This window comes from Lycorma delicatula, chromosome 3 (genome assembly GCF_047948215.1).
Source record: "Lycorma delicatula isolate Av1 chromosome 3, ASM4794821v1, whole genome shotgun sequence".
NCBI classification, from domain to species: Eukaryota; Metazoa; Arthropoda; class Insecta; order Hemiptera; family Fulgoridae; genus Lycorma; species Lycorma delicatula.
Window position 1 is genome coordinate 139,737,380 of NC_134457.1, and position 19,994 is coordinate 139,757,373.

The window sequence follows — 19,994 nt, forward strand, 5'->3', positions numbered from 1 at the left end:
ATTGACCATGCCTTGTCTAACCTATCCTAACCTCTTCAAACAATCCAGAACGAATATAGGCCTCAACTGCACTTACAATACTGCACTGATATGAACCTTTTTCAATTTCCTTTACTAATCTTTTGCAGGGATGACAATTTCTTAGTCTATTTGTATCTTTTGATTTAAAAAATTTTATTTCTTCAGATTTACATAAAGACAACCATTCCTCTTTTTAAAGTATTATAATATTTAATTAGACCATTGTGAAATAAATTAATTGAAATCATTTCTGATATTTTTTTAATTGTTCTTTAACATCTTAACAATAGAGTTCAATTACTTTTTGTAGATTAATGATCTACTCATTATCAATGTCAAATAATTGTGAGTTCTTCTAAGACATTCCAGCTACAATTTCTGTCAGTTCAATTATGCCTGTGATTAAGTAACAGTCTTGAGAGTTAAATAATTGCTTGCACTTTTTCTTCTATTTTCTTAATTTTTTTTAATGTAAGAAGAAAACACTTTCAAATGATTGGTAACTGTTCAAACAATCATTTAAGAGCTTTGCATGTGGTACTTCATTTTTTTACATAGTTTTTTAAATATTAATTATTGTATAAATAATGGTTCAGGGGCAAAGGTAATTAATTTGGAAAAGTAATTCTAGAGCTTGAAATAAGAAAAACTGAAGACACTTTGTTATTGTGCTATGGCTAGCAACATTTTTCTAAGATTTCAGTTACCACAGTGAATTGAGATCATATTGAAATTTTTTTACATGGTGTTGGATAAACTTGGATGGTTTCTCATGGTTTTTGAAATGAAAAATTGAATAAAACAGGTCCTGGAACTGTATCTCCCACACTTTTCATGATATCCAACTAAAACAGAAAAATTCAGTGATGAAAAACACATTTATTTTTTAAATTTGAAGTAAAATAACTTTGTTAAATGACTATTAAATGTGGAAGTTTTTAAAATTGATGTAATAAAGTATGAAAAACAAAAAAAAATAACTATTATAATTAAAAACAAAACTTAACAGAAAAATGTTATGAATTTATTGACATCCATATAGTGTAATTTTATCACATTATTGACATCGATGAACTTTTCAACTCACAAACTTAATACTAGTGTATCATACTAGTATAATTCTTATACTAGTATCATTATACTTAATAATGATATACTTTCCTAGATACAGGCAGCAGCACTGAGAATATGAGCAATCACTTCATCATCTGCTTTTACTTTTTGCTTGTACACCTTGCATTTCATCCATCCACATAAACAGTAATCTAAGGGAGTATAAGATCCAGTGATTTATGTTGCCTACTTTTCATCTATGTCCAATCCATTTGTCTAAATTTTTCATCTAAGAATTGTCTTACTTCATTTGTGAAATGTTTGTGCTCCATCAAGTTGATAGTACATTTCAATTCATTTCACAAATTGAAAATTTTCAAGCACTGTAAGAAACTATTAAAAAATTTGGTATAATTTCTCCTTGTGATAAGTTATAATATAAAAGATTTACCATGCTACATCAAATGTTCTCTGAAAATCATTGATTTGATCAATTACAGCATGTGGGTATTCTTTAGACCAGTGTGAATTCCATGAGTTGATACCATTACAGATAAAAGTAGCTTTGTCCGAAAATAATATAAATGAAATTAAGTAAAAATAATTACTGAACCCATTGAAAAAAACTGCAAGCATGGTCACCACCATCATATGGACTGAGTCTATGACCATTTAAAATACTCCATACTATACTTTGTGAATTTGAGTAGTGTAGAAATTCTTCTTTGCATGCTCATTATAGGACTAAGCTGTACCACCTGAAGAATGTTTTCACTTTCATCATCATGTATCGGTTGACGTACAGATGAAACTGCAATGGGAAGTGCACCAATCACACAAAGATTATTAAAAATTCTACAAAATATATTAGTCTGCAATTAATTGTCCAGGTTACCTACCTCAGTATTCTTTCACTGCAGTTGGGAACACTTCTGTTGCAAAAGCCATGCACTTTTTAGATGAAGTAAAAAAATATATAATATTTCATGACCCCCAACCCCAAACCAATGAAACTAGTTAAAATTATTTAGCTGCATTGATAGCGATGGATTTTACAGGTTCTGATTTTATGTGTACCTGCTCGTTGTAATTTGGTCAGCTTCATAATATTTGTTGTGAGAGCATCACATTCGAGCATACATATGATACATTTGAATGCATCATACTCTAGCAGTATAAAAGAGGCATAAAGGATTTATACTTTACATACTTTGAGAAATCAACAGGCTTCTATTTGTAAATCAAGCCATACTGATAAAAGTAAGCTAAGCGTCTTATCTTGTATCATTAATTATTAACATGTAATCACATTATTAGTATTCAAATTAATTTTGAAGCATACAGTTAGTATTGCCAAATTTTTCAAAGACCTAAATTTCCATAACTTTATTTTTATAATTAATTTATGCATTTACTGGTCATTTACCCAAGTTATTGTACTTAACTTCTTGATGGTCCAACAATAACCAGTCAGCATATTAGGATTCCATTTGGCTTGATACCTCTTTTCCATAGCTAAAATCTCCTGAAGCAAGTGTTCCCTGTGCTCATCTCACCAAGATTTTCCAGAAGAAATCTTGGTGTGAGTTGAATGCTTTCCAAGCTGCTTCCACCAGTGGATTCAGTAGTTCCTCAAACCTTAAATCATGCATTAGTGATCGTATTTGTGGACCCACAAATATTCCTTCTTTAATTTTTGCATCACTAATTTTAGGAAACTTCTGTTTTAAGTACATGAAACCAGGAGTGTTGTCCATGGTCTTGACAAAATTCTTCATTACCCAAGTTGGATATTTAACTGAAGTAGATACACATTTTTAAGATTACACAATGGGTCACACGTTTCACATTTTTCAGGTTCAGGAATGTGTGATTCACATTTAGGCCATTCTTTTCTAATCAAATTGTATTTTCTGTCCCTACTATCCCATTCACACAAAAAACAACAGCACTTTGTATTGTAACCAAGTTGCAGACCAAGAATAAGTGCAATTACATTCAAATCACCACAAATATTCCATTCAAACACAGCATATTGAAGCTTTTCCAATATAAATTTATTCATATATTTCTTGCATACTAGCAGACTGAGCCAAATGTACTGGATTGGAATTTATTGCCAAAATGCAGCAGCACAGTTTTTAAACTAACTTTAGAAGAATCCATGAAAAAGCACCATTCTGTTGGGTTATGTTATGACACTTTGTAATCAAAGTGTCTCCATAAGAGAAGAAATGTCATTACAAAACATTAAGCAATTTTTTTCAGAAAAATAGTCTTTAAATTCAGAATGACAAACATTAAGTACATATCTTTATATTCTTTTGAAGAAGATTCCATCCTTTTAGCTGGGAAGCAAGCATTTGACTGTTTTTTCGATAACTTTAAATCTCATATGAGATCATTAAGATTTTCTTGAGTCAATAAATGAGGGTCAGATGAACTGCTTTGTTCAAAAGTTGTATCACCAGGATCTGTTTTTTTTTCTAATGTCATATGTTCTGGAGGCTTTGGTATGGGCAATTCTTCGCAGTATGGAAATGATCTCATTGGAGATTACATCAAAATCAAAACATACAGTGGTGTACCGTGACATAATCCCTTTAATGTTTGTTAAGCAGAGATAACAATAAGGGTGATCTTTGGGTTCTCTCCAAATCATAAGGATAGTAGCAGATGGCATGTGCCATTTTTCCATGGAGTGAGAAGCCTAGAAGCCTAGGACACTATAAACAACAAATATGTGGGGGTCCAGGCCCTTGTTTGGTACCCAACTTTACATCCAAAATAAAATTCATAATACTTTTTACTAATGGAGTAAGGTTTCGCCTTTGAAACTTGAATGTCACTTCACCACATACATAAACATTGTTAGGATCAAACTCTAGGCATATTGTAACTAACAACTTAATTAAAAGAATTAAGTTGTAATTATGTAATAACAATAATTCAGACACACAAAGCACTCACACTGACATGTTAACTGGTTCACTACCATCTCACAACTGGCATCATTCTGATGAATGAGTACTACACTAGAGCACGTTTGTACATGTCTATACACATCTGAACTTGCACAACAGTAGTAACACTACCCTTTAGAGTTGGTTGGTTTCATCATATTTACAATGTTTTAGGAGCTTTTACTTGACAATGGACTAATGGATGAAAAATTTTTAAATATTTAAAGAAATTAAAATAAGAAAAAACTGTGGGTGATGGGGGAAATCCAGACATATTTTAAAACAGGATAAAAGACTACATAAAGTAAACCTACTGGCACTCATGACAAAAATAAAGTTGACCAGTTATGAAATTTTGTTCTGAACTGTGTGAAAAGTTGAAAGTAACAGCTTTCAATAGGCATAAATTTAGTTACTTGAACAATGTTACTTGTCATTTAAGATTTTAAATAATTTTCACATGCTCATTTTCAACTTGCTAAAAGGAAAAGTGTCAACTTTTAGGAACCATTACTTTTTCCAGATTGAATATCTAATTTATTGTAATATCTACAGTATGTCTGTATACATTGTGTTATAATTGCTTAATAATAACAACTTCTCTTCAGAAAACTTTTTCTTTATTAATTCATGATTAATAGGTATCTACAATGTGTTCATTTAAATAAATTATTTTTGACCTTTATGTAAAAATCATCATTACTGCAAGTGGCAAATCAAGCATCTGTAAAAAGAAATATAAAAAATAAATATATATGTCATACTTATAAATGGTTAATACATTAATCATATTTAACACACAATATAGAGCATCATCTAACATAAAAAGCTTAGTGAACAGTGTATTAACTGTTTCACTAAACCTAAATAAGTGCAACAGTGAAAACCCCCTGATCTAACTGGAAGAATTAAAAAAAATTTGTTTTATTTTGTTATTTTTAAATATTCAAAATAACATATGTTTTTAATTCCAATAATTATATGACTAAAAATAAAAGAATTTGTGAAATCAAGATGATAAATTTACAACAAAGTCAAAAATAAAATATTGCTACAATACTTATTTCATTTGATAAATTCCAAGCAAGTATAAATTTTTGCACTCTTATCAAATAAGAAAACATTCATGAAAAAAATTACCAGCAAAGAAAATGAAAATTCAAATAAGTTATTCATGTATTTTTATGTTTTGTCAGAATAAAAATTTGTTTAATTTAACAGGTTAAATTTTGTTGTATTTTCATTAAAGAAGATAAATGAAAATATAAATAGGTTATATTATACTAATATACTGTAAAATATATTTTACAGTATGTCACTAATTCAATGATTTCAATTAAGTATTATGTCAAACACTACAATGGATAATGACAACATAAAGAAGACATGAGTGTTATTGGAATTTTAAAACTTTAATATGGGATTTACCTATGTTCATACTAAAGCAAATAACACAGCAAACCCAGAGTGTATAAACCAAATTATAATGTTTACCACACTGAAGTAAAATTTATATGTACTATAAAGTTGATAGAAACAATGTTTAAATGAAGTAACAACATAGAGTGAGTGTATTGTTTCATTATATACTTAAGGGACTTCCTTACATTTTTAAGATAAGTACCTACAGTGCTGCCAGAAATCTTAGTGAAGAAGGTGCTAATAATCTCCAAAAGGCCATTGTAAAATGACTGTCATAAATTAGAATTATTCTAATTGTAATCTTAATAAAAATTTTGATTTTTCATTAATTATTATAACATGTTTGTTCAACACATCATTTCTACTCTCTTTTATTGAATGATTGTTTTTATTATCAATTTATAGTTCAGACTTTATCCTAGGCTTATAATATAAATTAATTCATTTAATATTAATAGAATTTTTTGTTACTCAAATTATTTACTTTCTTAAATTTTTTAACATGACCAAGAGGATAATGAGGTTGAATTGTCTTTATATTTTTAGTATGTACAATATTCATTTTAAATTGCATGTAAGTGTTCCAAAAGTAATGCAGGATTTAAATTAAAATGAAACTTGATTTATGTATTTATTGGTAAAGTTGTGACATATTATGAAAGAGTAAACATTCAATTATATATGGAAAATAATATCCTGGCAAATGTTCCTCCACTGTCATATAACGCACAATCTTCTGACAAAATTTACACATTTTTGCAGACTTGTGGCTCAATTGTTGTGATATTACGTTGAATTTCTTCTTTAAGTTAAGAAATGAACTGTAAACCTATGGACTTTACAAAAACCCCAGAGATAAGTCACACAGTATATGATCATACGACCTTGGTGGCCAATTGGGATCACTGTTGTGGGAAATCAGCCGCCCATGAAATTTCTGCTCAACAACTCAATGGTTTCACCCACTGCCATCCTGCTGGCAGAACTTCAACTGAGCCCAAAAATACTGTGTAAAACTGGTAATTTACAGCTATTAGGATTCATAACTACTTAGAAATAATATTGTTCTTTGCTTCAAAATAAAAAATTATTAATGAATTATTGTAAGCATACACCCATTACGTTGTAAATAAATTAGTATTAACTAAGATTTACGTAGTATTAGAAACTTGCCATAAAAAATAATGTAATGAATTATTCTAAGCATACACCCATTATGTTGTAAATAAATTAGTATTAACTAAGATTTATGTAGTATTAGAAACTTGCCGTAATTATCATGATGAATTTGCAGATAGATATGAAACTATCTAGGAAATGCCTCATGGTATGTTGCACTGCTGAAAGACAACCTTCATTATATATGCCATCATTAAATTCTCCAATAACACATTTTTTCTAAAATTAAAATACAAAAATGCTGTATATATATATATATATATTTTTTTTTTATTAAATTAAGTAAAACAAATTAATATATTACAAACCTTGCATATTTATAATTTTATCAATGACCAGTTTAGTAAAAAGAAAATTGAAAATAGGATATAGCTTTCTAAATCAAATTTTCATTCTCTTTTCAAAAGTATAGTCAGTTTTAGCTGTGGGAATTAAATATTCCTCATTAAAACAACTATTATTACACCTGACTACAAATCTTTCATTTTTTTCTGTTTAGCCTCTGGAACCACTGAAAGGTTGATATGATAGCCTTCAGAGAATGATATGTGGAGGATTGATTGGATGTGAGGAGGAAGTACAAATCTTTTACAGTCTTGAATCAACCATTCCTGAGAAGTGTGGTTAATTGAAATTCAACCACCAAAGAACACCAGTATCCATGATCTAGTATTCAAATTCATATAAAAGTCTTTACTAGGATTTGAACCTTAACTTCTCAGAAACCTAAACCTCAACCTCAAAAAACAGATTGTTTTTCTCAATCTCCAAATCAGCATGAAGATTGTTCAGCACTTGTCCTCTGGCGATGGTGATAAGCATAGATAGATCCAGTGCCCACACATCAAACCCATGGAACATTCTGATTGATTAAGTTTTTTTTTTTAGTTTTTTCATGATGAACATGTGAAAGGGTTCTTCATCTGAGCACAAAAAAGAATGCTATTTGACAGTGATATGAATCGGAAGTCACTTCTGAAAATGGCATAACCATTCCAAAGAATAAACTACTTCCTATGTCAGGCTTAATAAGTGAAGTGGTATCCTGTTGCCTTTTTTATAGATTCAAATGTACTATTGCACATCAGCAGATCAAGCCCAATGAAATAGAATGATACTTTCCTGTACAGGTGATACCCATTCTGTTCCCACAAGAACTGGGTATATAGTAAATATTATCTTTGAGAAAGCAACAGTGCCTCTTGAATTTAGATGCTTTATAAGTTCACATGCTTCACAGACATAAGAGAAATAAGTAAAGGTGGTGTACTGTAATAAATTAATGTAACCATTTCTTTCTTGAAACAATGCATTACATGTAATGTAGGCATCCCAAAATTTTATTTCTCCATTTTTCTTTACTGAAAAAAATTTTGGAGTTTTTTCTTTTCAGATTATCCAAGAGCCACTAAATGAATGTTTGTATGCATTTTTTTCTTTATTTTACCATTAAAACATATTAAAGTTATTCCATTTTTATAAATTGCCTGTATATGAGAATAGTCCCTGAATACCTGTATACTAGCAGAACATTTATTGGCTGGTCAAATAAATTATTACGAACATTATAGAAATAAAAGTTAAATTTTTTTTGTTTCTATTGTGGGTGAACAACAGAGTTTATCAGCTGCACTAAAATAAGAAGGCCAATTAACACACTAAATAAAATCCTGAATTTTGAATTTAATAACATGTGGGATCTGTATTAATCTTTTACTTCCTTTTATGAAGTAAGCAAGTATTGTGATGGCGAAAAATTTTGGTTTTCAGATTTGAATGGAAATATCCATTTTGACCTCGGCGTGACATCTGTACATATGTATGTGCACATATATCTTGTGTAACTCAAAAACACTTAGTTGTATGATGTTGAAATTTTGGATTTAGGACTGTTGTAACATCTAGTTGTGCATCCCCTCTTTTGATTGCAATCAATTGGACCAAAGTAAGTATCTAAAAAAGCTCAAAATTTTTTACTTTTTCTTAACTGCAGTTAAGCCCTCATTGAGAGCTTTTCATCGATATACCATACGTTTTTCTTATTTTCATTGGTTCCAGAGTTAGAGCCAAATAAATTTTAGTTGAAATATTTGGATCTTACGAGAGGAAGACACATCAGTTAAAAACAGACTTCATCTCCTTTTTTTTTAACTTTACAATGAATCTTATAAAAAGTAACAGTTTTAAAATTCATAGTTTAAAGAATCTGTGTTTAAAGTACAATTAAATTAAAGGTTGTAAGGTGCATCAAACTGTGGAAGTTCTAATAAATGATTTTCCCTGCAAGTGTGACCACATTTATTTGCACTTAAAATCTTTAATTTATTAATTCCGCTAGTTATTAATAAACTTATTAGTTTACTATCTGATAACTTATTAAGATTAAATCTTTTTGTGTTGTTTAATTTTATTCCATACCACAGATGGCCTTTGCTTAAGTATTCAAAATATATTAACATTAATCCTTCTTATTCTAATTTAAATGAAGGTTTGGAATATATATAATAACCAACACAAACTTAGAACTTACTGGTTTAAACCGAAATGTTTCTTTTGCAATGCAGCAACTATCTGGTATGAAACACTCAACTATATTGTATCCTTTTTGAATGTAATTAACTCCCTGATGTTCTTTATCAGCTAGTGATTTGTTATGATTAATTGGAGGCTGCAATTTTGTAAAGAATAATTTCATAGATTCATTTCCTTTACTATCATTGTCTGATAAAATTGACTGATCTGAGAAGGTTTTTATGTCTTTAGCTTCAAATGACTTTGCTTTTAAAGATGGTATATTTTCAGAAGTTTTTTCATAACTCTTTGAAAAAGACGATAAAGAATACATTTTAAATTGTGTAATTTCAGTTACATTTTTGCAGCCACACCAATCAGTGTAACTATTAACTCCACAACAGTTCATCTAGAAATAAAATTATTAATTCAGTATAGAATCATTACTTTTCAGTTTTAATAGTAATAATAAACTATAAGAAAGTTTTACACTATTCATGGACTTACAAATGTGTGAACAGTAAAACTTGTAAATGGTATGTTAGGAAAAAATAGTTCTGGTAAAAACTAGGATTTTTCCAGCTAGCGAGTTTCAAATGTCATCAAAACATTTTGGTTCATGAGATGAACAGTGAGAAATCTTTCCTGGAACTTCACATTACATTATACAAATCGGTAATGAATAAAAATGCAACATGGTAATCATCAATAAAAACAGTAAGGTATATTCAATTTTCTCGATGTATTGTACAGAGTGCCCTACTCAAAAGAGGGTCCATTATTTAATTTATAAGTAATAGTTTACACCAAACACTTACATAATAATTTACAGAAAAGGTTGAAAATTAAGTCCATCCACTTCTTTGCAATTCTCAACATGTTTGATATGTTCCTGGCTCTTGTTAGCTGTACTCTGTTTTCTGGATGGCATTGGTAATGTTGATTTTCAATTCCTGCAGGGTGTGAGGATTGCTCCTATAAACATTTCTTTTAAGTAACCCCACAGAAAGAAGTCTAGACTAATCAGATAAGGGGATATTGGTGGCCACAATCCTTTATAAATAATTCTTTCACTGAAAATATCCTGTAGCATCTCCATAGTAGCTGTATGGTAAATGACACTGTTCCGTTGCACCAGCAGTCATGCTCATCCACTTGCAGTAGGGCTATTGAACTGTTTCATAATTTCTTTGTAGACTGTAATAACATCCACAGTTTTTCCAAATAAGTGTCGCCTTGAAACCGCACTCCATATGCCAAATTTTGTGGGTCTGGGGGAGATTCAAAGAAAATGTGTGGATTTTCAGTACCCCAGGTCCAATAGTTCTAACTCACCAGGTTGGTCTAGTGGTGAATGCATCCAGAGTCCAGTGTTCAAGGTCTAGTAAAGGCAGTTACTTTTATACGGATTTGAATACTAGATTGTGGATACAGATGTTCTCTGGTGGTTGGGTTTCAATTAACCACACATCTCACGAATGGTCGAACTGAGACTGTACAAGACTACACTTCATTTACACTCATACATATCCTTATCCTCCAGAGGCTAAACAGGAAAAAAAAGGTCCAATAGTTCTGACAATAACATAACCACCAATGTGAAACCATCCTTCATCTGTGAAAAACGCTTGATCTAAAATCCCAATATTACCTCTAATGAAGTTCTTGAACCACTAACAGTAGTGAATCCTTTTAGCATAATCTGCATTTGACACAGGTTAACATTTCAGCATTCTCCTTGCTGCAGTATGGACTAAACTTAGTGAAATGTTCTTTTCTTGGATTAGTCTCCACAAAGATTTATGTGGAGATCTTGTAATTGCCACTTTATGTCCTGCACAACTACATCATAAACTGACCTGCAGCAAGCATGTTTCTGGTCTTACACTGAACCTGTTTCACAAAATTTTTAACTAACTTCTGAATGACACTTTTCATTGATTATAGCTTCCTTTTCAAATTTCTCCCTGAACTTTCACTGACACACACAACATGATTTCATCTCTGAAAAAGTTTCCATCACGAATACATATTCTCAACAGTTTACCACATTTTAACAAATAACATGATTATGCAACCTTGTTCAAAAACCAATGCTTGACACAGACTGGCTATATTCAAATATAAAGGAAAAAACAGTCCTCACCACTCCAGCTCTAGTTGTACAAACATATTTCACACCAATATATGCTAACAAAAATATGATTTAGTACAAACTACTATGATGGGGCCACTGATGTGTAATTCCTAACGAAATAGTATTGCATATAACTGACTCAGGCTGTTTCAGAAATGATCCCTTTTAAATTACAACAAACAATTTATATCACAGACATGTACACGCACACAGAATAAACAACAAAGACCTTTCAAAACATAGCAGTTCGTGAAGTTTAATATTGAGGAAAATCTAGCTTAAAATCAAGTAAAAATTTGTATAACTTTCAACTTAAAATAAACTGTTGATTTTAACAACTGACCAATAGAATAGTTCAGTCATGGAAATCAAAATTCAAACATCTCTAACTTATTTATCTAAACAAATAAAACTTTTGTAAAAAAAGTTTCATCTAAGAATAATTATATCTTATGGTTATAATAAATTTAATTTAATTTTATGGTTATAATGACAGTAAAATTCCTTACATTGAATTGAATGTACTTCCAACCGGAGTGATATTTCAATCGTGTCTTTGATAGTGATGACCACATATTCATTTCTGTTTCTTGCATAACAAAAGGTTCATACTTTGGTACATAATAAACACTTGCTGCCATAGTAAATAACAAACCGACTGCCAATAATGAATGCTTTAAGTAAAAATACAAATATAACTGATATAATAATTTAATTGATTTAAATTAAAATTATAAATCTGCAGAATTAATATTTATAAGATTCAACTCTTTGCTATTGTAAAAATTTTACAATTTAAATTTTTAATTTTTTATATTTTTCTATTTGTAAAAAACATTCATGAATTTTTCATTTTAAAAAATCAACCAACAAAGCAATAACAATGAGGTGTTCTTTATAAATAGAAAGAACTATGATAGGACAAGAAAGGAGGTCAACAATAAAGAAATGAGACTGTTATTTTCAGCATGAGATTGCAAACTCAGTAATGGCATAACAACTTATGATAATATTCAGAAGGTTTTTGAAAATGATATGTCTAGAGCACAAGTTTTTTATTTCACACACCAGGGTGAAATTGTTCATTTAATAATAAGTTAAGTTCTGAAAGCGGGAAAATTTGTGTTAATAAATGTACATTGCCTGTATGTCAGTTATACATACTCACCTTATTCACCAGATCTCACCCCCTTGCAACTCTTTTTTTTCAAAAGTAAAATTGATGATTAAGGGATGCCTCATTTTCAAACAAATGAAAGTTGTATCAAAGGCTGTAATAAGATTTACAAGAATTCTAGACATGCTGCCATTAATGGCAGAAGCATTCAAGTAAATGTTGGCATAAAGAAATTGCTTTGGTTAAGTAAATTTTTTCAAATCGATTTTATTACTTTGTCAGACCTCGTACATAGTTACAGAAATAGCTCAAATTATGTTTTCTGTGTTCATAACAGTATTGCAGAATACATGTGTTCCAGATGTCCTGGAGATTCTTAAATAATCATAAAATTTAGTCACAGATTTCACAATGATTGTGACTGTGTTGAAGTTATTTGCAAAAAGTAAAAATTCAAGCTAAATGAAAATATTCTAAAACAATTAGGTTTTACTGAAATGTTAAGTAAAATCACAATTACTGTTTTTTGTAATCCTGCATTTATATTTAGTTAACTTAATTTAGTTTAACAAAGAGTCTTACCATAAAAAGAATCCACCATTTATTACCAAGACCTACAACTCCAGTAACTCCAATAGTTATAAGATGAAGCCCATTTGCAAGAAATATTAAAATAATTAGGACAGTATTACATTCACTAACAAAGACTCTTAAAACATATATTTTTGAAACAAGAAAAAATGTAGTAAACAGAAATACAACACCAAGCATCTGAAATATGAAAAGAATTTTCTGTAATTTATTTTACTAGTTTTTTTATCCTACCGTATTAGAGGGTTTTTGTGTGTGTGTATCTTTGTACCCCCCCCCCCCCCCCTGAGCTTAGCACCGGAATGTACCCATCGCTAGCAGAAAATCCTGATTCATTAATATCAATTTCTAATTTAATGTTTCATCATTCAAAAAAATTATTTTTACCCAAAAGGTAATCAATTTTGGACACCTAATAATCCCATTCTGAGATGCTACCGTAGATCCTCTGCCTCTGCAACTAGTTTTCAACTAAACTTTAAAATATTACCTTTAATTTTATTAAAAAAAAAATTTACCTTGGAGTTCTACATTGGTCTTTGAATCAATACACGTCTATCTAATTTGATATGTATACATACATCTTTAATTACTGAAAATCAATGATATAGATTAGATACCATTTTTTCTTAGATAAAATAGACCACTTTTAAATTTAAACGATTTGCTTTGAAAGAATTAAGTGTTTAGGAAAAAATGTAGAAAAAAGACACCTGAAAAAATCACATTTGAACAAAAAGGTATGTATTCATTTTAAATGGGGGAAAAATTTCAGCTACTGGAAAGAAAGTCAATTTCATCAAATAAAATTTTGCAATATAAAACAATTTTGAAACTGGTCTGGACTTATAAACCAGTGTAAAATAAAAATTGTACACTGGTTTCAATAAGAGACATGCTCTGTGGTAACAGAAAGATCTACAGATATATCTTCATGCCTACCACATTTATAATACTTTTGAAATCAGTGAAGATCAAACTCCTTCCTGACCAGTTCTGATTTATTACATTCATTACATTGCTGACTATCAGTTATTCTTATTTCTTTATTACTTGTGCTCTAAAATTTGATCAAATAATTTGATGGTCTCTATCAATGTTCATGGAAAATACTGACATTTTAAATCGTGCACCTTGAGCATTTTTAAGATACGAGATGAATATATTTTCAAATATAATGAATATCTGTTATTTTAGTTGCTTTGGTATAGTTATAAACAGATTAAATTATGCATACTGCTTTTTTTTACTTTATTACCTATTATTATTAGGAATTTTAGCAGTGACACACTAATCTTAAATGTTTTGCAATAATAGATTAATTATCTTGTTTGGTATTTTCAACAGGTAGCACGCACTATGATAACATGCCTATAAACATTCATGTTTCTGAAAATTACACTATGATTTAAAATTTATATTAATTGTCAGTATTCTGTGTTAAAGAGTTTTCAAAAATTCCTATAAATAATCCAAATGTTTAACAGCAGTCAAACAAAAAAAAGTTTGTTTATTCCATAAATACTGATTTCAAGGACTTATCCAATGTAAGTTTAAGTTTCAAGTACTTATAGAACTATATTTTTTTAAGAAAAGGCACATTGCAATTAAATTCTAAATTTATTAATTTAATGAAAAAATTATGTAAACTTTATTCATTAATCTAATTACCCATTTGTTAACAGACTTATTCTAGTAAATCATTTACATGAAATCAAAATAGTGAAAACAACAAAACAAAATATGAAAAAAATTTATGCATAATTTCAATAATCACTAGAAAAAGATCATAACCAAAACATGCTGAAAAAATAATCAATTTACATTTCAATACATTTTCCAAAAAAACTTAAAAATTTAATAAAAAATTATCCAAAATGCCACTCAATATAAGGGACTTAATTCTGATATATAAATGCGCTGTTTTGAGAAAAACCAATTTTAAGTCAGTTCTACAGTCAGCTGGATTTTCAACTGCTTTAAGAAATGATTACAAAACCAGTATGCAATAAAAAATGGTGATAGAGCCCAGTTTAACAAAATCTATTTGGTTTTGCTTTTCATTCCATTTTCAGCAGAAATTACTCTAATTTGTCTCTGTGAGCTAGTACAATAAAACATTGGTTTTCGTACCACATACAAGTATACAAGTGAATGCACATGCAAAGGCAGTTGAAAACCCAGCTGACTGTATAACTGATTCAACAATTTTTTTTCTCAAAACAGCACATCTATATATCAGAATTAAGTCCCTTATATTGAGTGGCGTTTTGGATAATTTTTTATTCAATTTTTGTTAAAGAGGTTTTTTGGAAAATTTATTGAAATGTAAATTGAAAAACAGAAGGAAAAATTAAAATTGCCAGGATACTTACTGAAATTAAAAAGCAAACTGCTAAAAATAGAGGTAACAAAAAAGTCACACTGTAATTATGTATGCCTTTAAGATACCATGTACTTAATTGGCTATTACTACTCATTGACCTTCCACCTTCAACTTTTCTTTCTTCACCTAAAAAAAAATTACTTTCTTATAGTACTTATAGTACAGTGTGGTAAATTAGTCATATATATAAATATATTATAATATAATATAATATTTTTTTCAGCCTCTACACTAAGTACAGAATTAGAGAACACTCTTACCTTTACTTTTTTATGTTCATCAAAATGTTTTCGGGCCTAAGCCCATCTTCAGTGGACTCAATTCTTCATTTGTTTATTACATTTACACATTAATTTTCACTTTTTACATTTTATTTTGTAAAACTTGTTTGTTAAAAAAATTTAAAAACATTTTAAGAATTCAGAACAAATATTTGTTCAGTCAAGAGAGTGAAGTCTCAAAGTTGACTTTTCATATCTTTTTCTTGGTATCATTCCCATTTGACTGCTTTCCTCATTTCTTGACTGCTTTCCCATTTCAATTTGTTATAAAATTCTACAATCTTTTGCTTATGTTCACATTAGTACAATGCAGCAAATATTTCTTTTGAAATTTATTCAGAGTTATCTTTCCTTAACGTCCATCTAAATGTTATCCCACAGGTCCGTAGATTTTCTATAACACTATTTACAAAGCCTTTTTTGTAGAAATCCTTACTTCACAGCCGATATTATAATGGAAGAAAAGTCTGTCTTATTCACATTCAGTTTTGTAGTTTCAAATGTTACTTTTAATTTCTGGTATGTTTGTTGCTATTGTATTTATTTTCTGTCAAGTAATGCTTTTTTAGATAGATTTCATAAGAAAGTTACCTATTTTTGAACCCAGAGTTCAAAAGTTTATACTTACATTTATAATTTTGCGTAATTTTGCACCAATCACTTTCAAATTGACGCATAAAATATAATGGACCCAAAATCTCAGAGTCTGTTAATGGGCAAAATCTGACCATGGGAGTGGAAATGAAGGTGAAGGTGAATTGAATTTTGAATTCAAGGTGAAGCTTTTTTTTTGAAGATGTCTTTTCTGTGATTTGTTCTTGATGCTGAAGGTTGAAATTACAATCTGAATCTTTTCTGTGATACCGTTGAATAAATATTAATAAACATTAATATCTAAATGGTGTCATATTGTAAAGCTGCCAAATGTCTTAGTTAAATGATGGTGTTTAGTTTTAGTTAAATGTGATTTTTAACTTTAGACAGCTATTTAAATACTAAACTACAATAAAAATAACACTACATTTCAATAATATTTTTATTAATTCACTTTTAGCTTCTCTAATAAAGTCCATATTCCTAAATATATAATAATTTGAATTTGTATTTTAATAACTAATTAATACAAAGATATTCACATCAGTAATATATAGGAACTATACCTTACAGTAACTGATATTTAAAAGACTAGCTTTCCATGTACCCATTTGCTTTATACCTAAACTGTTTCTTCAAACATAATGTAATAATTTACTATTTGTTACCCAAAAGTTTTTATTTTGATTTAATCCCACCCCATTGTTTTGAGTTAAAAAATTAGTACTTGTTAAAATTATTTTTAAATATTTTGCATACAAGTGACAATCTACAATGGCACAAAATTTTTCAATGCCCCAAACTTTTCAAAGATACCTACACTTCATACAAAATCATCTTTATATAACTTTAGTAGAAACACTAATGGCATAAATATGTTATTTTTAAAATTTTTGTATTTCAAAGCACCTAACTAAAGTACATTATGAAAGTTAAAAGCAAATTTAGACAAGCAAATTTAGTAATTTGCATACAAGTCACAAACATAAAAAATAAAATATTAATTAGCAGAGTACAGTTAACAAAAATAACAAAGCATATTGAGTACGCTATTTGACAACATAGTTCACGAGCCTCACTTTAACAAGTTCCTTTAAAAATAATCACAATTTGTAGTAACACTTTGGAAGAGCTATATTGTAGTCCTAAAAAAATCTCTTGGAAGAATATTGTTAGGTATTTTAATATATAGTCAAATTATTTTTTTAAACCTATTTACTATTAAAATTTAGCATATAATGTCTTATTTTTCTTGTAGTCTATTTTTTCTTTTTTTTACTAACAAATAAAAAAATTCCTTTTCCATGAATTACAGATTACCCAATATTTAAACTTTTCTTATGAAAGCAGTATATATTACCCTACACTATAAGCCAGTAAATCCTTTAGGATGTATTTATATTGCTTTGATTCTCATGTATACCCATTTAGATTTAGATTTTCAGCACCAAATTAGATATTAAAATTGGATAAGGTATATCCTTACAAACTTCAAGAATAGTTAAATTTAGAGCATATTTGGAACTACCAAAATATTCTACAAAAACTAGAGACAAAATTTACATTATTTTTAAATAAAAAAACTTACATTTTCTGTAGTTCTCATTAGTGTTTACTAAATTCTTCCCTGATGGAATCATTGTATCCAATGTTGACTTCGTTACAATGTCTGCTAACATTATTTAATTTTCAATCTTTGTTAAAGTATAAATTACACTAATAATGTGAAATAAGCTAAAAAAAAAAAAATTAATTAATAAATATTATTTTGGTTCTAGAACATTTATATTTTAATCAAATTAATAGAAAAGATTACTAAAACTATCAGTCTTAAAATAATTATTTCTACCAACAGCAAGTTATGCTTTACATTGTTATCACAACATTCTTCAATATGATTTAATTCAAACAGTTTTGTGTAACAGCTGTATAGGTTCAAAAAAAGAACTTTAAGAATGAAAATCTATGAGTGCTTTATCAAAAATTGATAAAATGTGTAAAATATCTTAAAACCAAAAGTCATAAAAAAAAAAATAATAAATTCAGTTATTCAAAAAAATAAATACCAGATGCTTTAGTATTTTATTCATGATATTGAGAAATGTTCCATAAAAAAAATCTAGATTACTATAATTAATTAAAATTAAAATAAAAAATAGAACACTTTCCAATTATTTAACTGCTTATGCTTTCAATCGTATTTTATTTATTAAAAACTGCAACTTTAGAACTTGGACTTAGATACAGAGAGAATTAATGGATTTTTTTTTGTAACATATTAGGATCAAATTAAATGACTGAAGCAAATACTCATTAAAACATGGTTGTTATAGTATTATCATTTGTAAAATGATTTTGTATCCCATTGACTAATTGATGGAATGATATGATTAAAAAGTACTAATACCTATTCTTTTTGCTTTATTTGAAGATTCAGCCACCTACGTAATGCTATATGACACCCAATGAGTTAAACACCATAATTTCTAGTTAAGTACTGTTTACCTTTCTCAGCTTCATTATTTTATTACATGTTGACATGTTTTGGAATAACTATATGTATATATTATAAATGTAATAAGTTTTGACAATGGAGTTATTCCGAAACGCATCAACATATAACAAAAGAATGAAGCTAAGAAAGGTAAACAGTACTCAACATAGAAATCATAGTGTTCTTAGCAGAAAATATAATAATTATTATCTTAATAATAAAAATTAATACCGTACTTTATAAAAATTACATTTTCATAAAAAAATCTGGCATTTTATTTATTTACCTATCATCTTATCTTATTCAAATATGAGGAAAAGCACATCCAAAGTGGTAATTAAAGTTTTTAAAAACTGCACAAATAAAATATCTTGGTTGATGGAACAACATATAATGAAATTATTTACAACTTGATAAAATTAGGTTTTTTAATCATTTATTAATAAATAAATCATTCAGGAACATCTATTGCAGCATTTTAGAATTAGGAGCTTTTACTTTACTTAATGGGCATTCAATTACTAGGTTTATTTTTCAGCCACTGTCAGAAAATGTTGTCAGCAGGTCAATCCAAAGTAGCCCTCCACCTAAATTACACAATTATGCACTGGCTCCACTATATTCAGTTGAAACTAGCAAAATCTAACCTACAATCATAGAATCAAAAGAGAAGAAGGGATCAGGGTCAATGAAATGTTGTAGGTTATAAAACAGGACAATTTACCCTTTCAGGAAACACAAGGAACCCAACCCACAGGAAAGCTCAAGGCCCTTTATAGGCTGTGGATGTCTGAATTTTATCCAAGATTAACTGATACACAATTTTTTGTTGAGCTTGTGGAGTTGAGCAATATTTGTGAAACAGCTGTTTCACTTCAAAAAAAGAAGTTTTAGAAAATACATGAGAATCTTAACTGATCAGTGATTTTTTACAGCAATTCTTGTTCATGATTTTTTGAGTAATTTGATTTAATTATTACATTTTTTATTAGTTAGAATACATGTATGTTTATAAACCACTGAAACAGAGTGGAATTAATTGCAACTGTAAAACAACCTTTGTTTGTTGCAGGGTTATTGTCTTTGCTGCAGAAAAATAATCTTGTTCCAGAAATTTCAGTATGTCTTCTCTCTTTTGTTTATATTCTTTTGAGTATAGAAATACAAAAGCTTATTTCTTCATAATCATCAACATATACAAATTAGGCTTTCAGCCTGTTTCAACATCACACTATCTCTTCCTTG

General features: G+C 28.8%; 1 protein-coding gene across 1 annotated transcript; it reads right to left on the bottom strand.

Annotated features, from left to right (window-relative positions):
* Positions 1-791: 791 nt before the first annotated feature.
* On the bottom strand, positions 792-17,968 carry LOC142321218 (uncharacterized). The gene is made up of 6 exons (XM_075359214.1): positions 17,844-17,968; positions 15,370-15,506; positions 11,796-11,960; positions 9,169-9,558; positions 6,729-6,857; positions 792-866 (listed from the first exon to the last, which is right to left on the bottom strand). Exons 1-6 carry the CDS (start codon positions 17,932-17,934, stop codon positions 792-794), a joined length of 987 nt encoding a protein of 328 aa, XP_075215329.1. The 5' UTR covers positions 17,935-17,968.
* Positions 17,969-19,994: the final 2,026 nt, after the last annotated feature.